The 5,000-nt window shown below is 36.5% G+C and overlaps 1 protein-coding gene across 1 annotated transcript in view; it reads right to left on the minus strand.

Moving 5' to 3' along the window:
- The window catches only part of LOC144963276 (uncharacterized), a 189,184-nt gene that overhangs the window by 117,361 nt on the left and 66,823 nt on the right, over positions 1-5,000 (minus strand). Inside the window, exons 15-16 of the mRNA XM_078897155.1 lie at positions 4,391-4,450; positions 3,628-3,672 (exon numbers count right to left, since the gene is read on the minus strand). Of these exons, the coding sequence (XP_078753281.1) occupies positions 3,628-3,672; positions 4,391-4,450 (105 nt within the window). The remainder of the gene's footprint in view (positions 1-3,627; positions 3,673-4,390; positions 4,451-5,000) is intronic.

A 5,000-nucleotide genomic window follows, 5' to 3' on the forward strand; every position in this document is an offset into this window, starting at 1 on the left:
GTATAATTGTTTAACTTCTACAGTACTGTTTCATGTCACTAGGACAATCAATATATATACATATATTTTTTATTTATATATATATATATATATATATATATATATATATATAAATATTATATATGTATATATTGATTGTCCTAGTGACATGTTGTCCTAGTGACATGAAGCAGTACTGTAGAAGTTAAACAATTATACTTGAAATGTTAATATATATATATATATATATATATATATATATATATATATATATATATATATATATATATATATACATATATATATATATACTAGTAAAAAGCCCGCAATTTCGCGGGGAAAGAACTATTTTCATTCGATATTGCTAGAATCATTTTCTTGATTAGCTTGATTACGATTAGATGCACATTTTAATCGATGTTCTTGTCGTCGCTGCCATGCTTTATTCGGCATGATTTTAGTTTATCAGTCAGTAGATATCAATATCAATAAGTCGCAAGTCTTTACCACGCTTTACTTGGGAGTGCTTTGCACTACCTTCAATACTTCACAAATTAAAATGGCCGCTGAGAATCAAAACAATGGTCAAATTAGGAAATTTTAAACTTTCACAAATCTATCAAGGTTTGTTCTAGAGTTTTTAAAACGCTTTACAAATTGAATAAATAAACGCATGACAAAAGATTAACAGTGAAAGTACAAATTCAATGAATGCTGGGGATGTAGGAGCTTTCGGAATGTCTCCCCTTTATTTAACTTATGTGAGGTCAAATGAAAATCTGAAGCGGACGCGATAAATATCATGTCCCCGAATCTGTCTACTTTTGGTTTGTTCGGGCTAGAAGCTAGACAGAACCAATTGACAGTTTGCCGACAACGTTTAACTAAATATTTCCCAGGGCAATAATTATCACATCGATGGCATCCAAACGACAGTAATATCAGCAGTAATATTAGTTGATGTTGTTAATCGGTGAAACTTGTTTAAAATTTCTGTAAATCCGAATGCCGTCATGTGATCAAGTGAATTATATCACTATGAATGCCACGATTTGCTGAAAAATGCCAATCTGACAGTTCCTAGCAAACACCCCCCCCCCCCCCCCCCTTGCTCAGGAATTTCTCCACTTGATGGAACACCCCCCCCCCTTTTTTTTTTTCTTCCACGCAACCACATTCCAACACACACACACACACACACACACACACACATGTATAGATAGTTCGAAGATGACGTCACTCAGGTCTTTGTTATTGTTTTTTTACCATCCACGTTTATGAGTAATTCTCACTGAACTGTATCAACCCGACTATAAACGTTCATGGATACACACAGTTTTGTGTGTTGGTCCGTTATACTTCCGGATGGCAATGTTATGAGCATACTATCTATACACCACACACACACACACACACACACGCACACACATAAACATACACACTACGACATAACACTGATCACCGCTAAATCAACACAACGGAAGTAAGGACTCTACTGGACAGATAGAGTTGAGGGTGTGGTCATGAGTGTGTTAGTGTCTTCGGTAAATTTTTTTATGATATCTGTTTGACTTAACGAACTTTCAAACTGACTTTAAAATATAAATGGAAATCAAGTTATCTGTTTATCTATCTGTAAAAAATACATTTCTATTTTTCAAATCTTTCAGTAGAGTTGTGCGCCGTATCAATTTTTTTATTGACACAATTTTATAAGCACAATGTTCTCCACAATGCTATATATTTTTTAAGAAAGGATTTATATATATATATATATATATATATATATATATATATATATATATATATATATATATATATATATATATAATATATATATATATATATATATTATATATATGCTAAGTCTGCACAATGTGATAAAGCAGTTGCTTCATTTATAATTGTCAATTTTTTGTAGAGATAATATTTCCAGTGACGCCTTAGTATAAAAACGTAGAATGGGAATTTGTAAGATTGACTGACGTAAGAATTTAAATGTAGGTATGGTGATATCAGCATAATTTTATATCATCTATTAAATGAATAAAAAATAATGAAATTCCCATTATTCATCCCGTAGGGGAAATTTGTCTCTAGGGTCTATTCCAAGTGAAAACTGGATGGAATAACCCAGGCGTTAGCCGCAGTGCAGCCCTCAAATTGAGCTAGGGCGTGGTGTCTTGCTCAAGGCCACACAGCGCAGCGGCGGGTGATCGAACTTGGTATCTTTCGGGTACGAGGCAAAGATTGTTCGAAGATGACGTCATACAGGTCTTTGTTATCGTTTTTTGCCATCCGCGTTTATGAGTAATGCTCACCAAAATGTATTAACCTGACTATAAACGTTCATGGATACACACAGTTTTGTGTTTTGGTCCGTTTTACTTCCGGATGGCAATGTTATGAGCTTCTTAGCCAAGCGCATACTATCTATACAATGTAATGTTGACATTTTAAAAGTTATTGTTATGAAATTTTGATGGCAAGTTTCAACCATAACAATCTGGATACAAAACTGAAACTGGGATTGCGGAGAGACTGTAGTGTTTGATATTTAACAAATGGACGAAAGGCTAGAAATATTATATGAAGACCTTGTACTCGAGAATATAATGCGGCTATGTGGTCTAGTGGTATGGCACTCGCATCGGATCGGAAGGTCCTGGGTTCGAGCCTCGTTCGGCGCATCATTGAGTCCTTGGAAAAGACTCTTTACTCACATTCTCTCACCGTACTCAGGTGTACAACAGCGTTGTCTATGTCGGAAAAATTGTAATATCGCCTAAAAGGCGTCTGGTCTCGTTCTACATGTTACATGTTGCTGTTAGTCAGGGACCCTTTTGTAAAGCGCTTTGAGCACATTTAGTGGATATTGCGCTATATAAAAAAATAAATTATAGTAAGATTAATTAGAAGCACCAAAATAATGAAGCACATCAGGAATCACAATTCCACGTTAATGTGCCAAGATTTTTCGATTGAATTTTGGCATTATAAACACAATATATAATGTTGCTGCTCGAAACTCGAAGAAATAAATAACAATGTGAAATTGAATGTAAGCTTCAATTTAATTTACGAAAACAGATAATAAGGATGTTACGGGTTTCCCCTTTATCAACAAAACAGGATGAATGAAACGCTATAGACGAATGAGATCATGTTGAAGTGGCTCACTTTTTTATTATTTTTTTTTAAAGGAAGAACTTTATTCCAGCTTTAAGAATCTTCGAGGAGATGAAGGTAATCTTAAGAAGGAGGGGTTTTCTGGCCAAAATTTTAGATACGTGTTTTTCAGAGTACGGCAGACCTAGCAATGCCTTTAGAAAAATGTAGTTTCGTTCAGCCCCGTTCAAATTTTGTATGTTGTAGAATGTTTTAAGTCTACATAAAACCAAAGAGTGTGTAGGGTAACGTAGTTACCAAGAGCTCTCACTTCTCTTAATCGCAATGCTATTGTCGCGTGCCAGGCGAGATAGCGAGGTGGGTGTGCTCCGCGTGTATCATGCGCGCTAGGCTTACTGATACAATGAAGAAAATACGAGTAGAAGACGGAAGATGCTTGGCTTCACCAAAAGCGGGAAGTGAGAGCTCTTGGTAACATAACAATCGTTACCTACACGCTCTTTGATAAAACCGGCTTACCTTTTGCCCGTTCCTTCCGGTGGGTCCCGCTGGGCCGATGGGTCCCTGTCAAGAAAAAAATAGAAATATGTTTGAATTTCAGATCTATCCAAAATAATTCTTTGTCACTCTGAGTATTTCATTGCCCATTGTAATGTGTGTAGGTGTTGATGGCTGAAATGCCAGAAGTATATTCTTGAATTGCCATTCATTGATAAAACTGTTTTATTTTATTGTGGCCAGGGGGTGGGTGCATATTTTTTCCCTGCTCGAAATGAGCTGCATCGTTACATAATATGATTCAATAGTCTGATGTCACGTCCGCCTAGCAACCTGCAGCTTGGTTCTAAACAAAGAAAATCGGTACTTTTTATTCTAGAATTTTTTAACATGTCATGTGATCAGAATGTATAAAAGTCAAAATATGATGAGATTTATAATGTTTTTCTCACTTATATGCTCGTCGGAGAAGTATTTCATAAGGGCGGTGATATGGCGATAATGGCGTCCGCCATTGTTCCGATAGTTTAGAACCAAGTTACTATGCGTCATTACGTGGGAAGTGACGTCACGTCTGTTGAACCCTATTGTCACTGTGATAGTCTGAATGAAAATGTATCCACATATATTTTTAGAGCTAATAATTAATACTGTAATACTGTATCAGAACCCAAGTTTTATATTATTAACTATTAGTTCAGTTTTTACCATCTAAACCACCATCGACGTAAAACCGTTTTGATGCGAAGGGTTACTAGTTATCGATTGGGAATAAAACACTCACCGTTCTGCCAGCCGGACCTCTGATACCTTGAGGTCCTGGGGACCCGGGCTCTCCTTTCACCTGGAATAGAAAGAGTAAATAACTACTGTGAACATAATTTATTTATAGTCCTACACATTATCCCAATTTCATGGATCACCACGCTCAATGCGCCTCACAATGCTTCATTAATTTATTCCACCGCAGGCCACACAGAAAATACATCAACTATCATACAATACAATACTTTGTCAGTGGTCCTCCTCCTCCTCCTCCTCCTCCTCCTCCTCCTCCTTCTTCTTCTTCTTCTTCTTCTTCTTCTTCTTCTTCTTCTTCTTCTTCTTCTTCTTCTTCTTCTTCCTCTTCTTCTTCTTCTTCTTCTTCTTCTTCTTCTTCTTCTTCTTCTTCTTCTTCTTCTTCTTCTTCTTCTTCTTCTTCTTTTCCTCCTCCTCCTCCTCCTCCCCCTCTCTCCTCTTCCTTCTTCTTCTTCTTCTCTCTTCTTCTTTTTTCTCCTCCTCTTCCTCCTCCTCCTCCTCCTCCTCTCTCCTCTCCTCTCCTCCTCCTTCTCTTCTCTCTCTTCTTCTTCTTCTCTTTCTTCTTCTTCTTTCTTCTTCTTCTTCTTCTTCTTCTT

This window comes from Berghia stephanieae, chromosome 1 (genome assembly GCF_034508935.2).
Source record: "Berghia stephanieae isolate SIO BIC M18660-M18661 chromosome 1, UCSD_Bste_1.3, whole genome shotgun sequence".
Taxonomy (NCBI): Eukaryota; Metazoa; Mollusca; class Gastropoda; order Nudibranchia; family Aeolidiidae; genus Berghia; species Berghia stephanieae.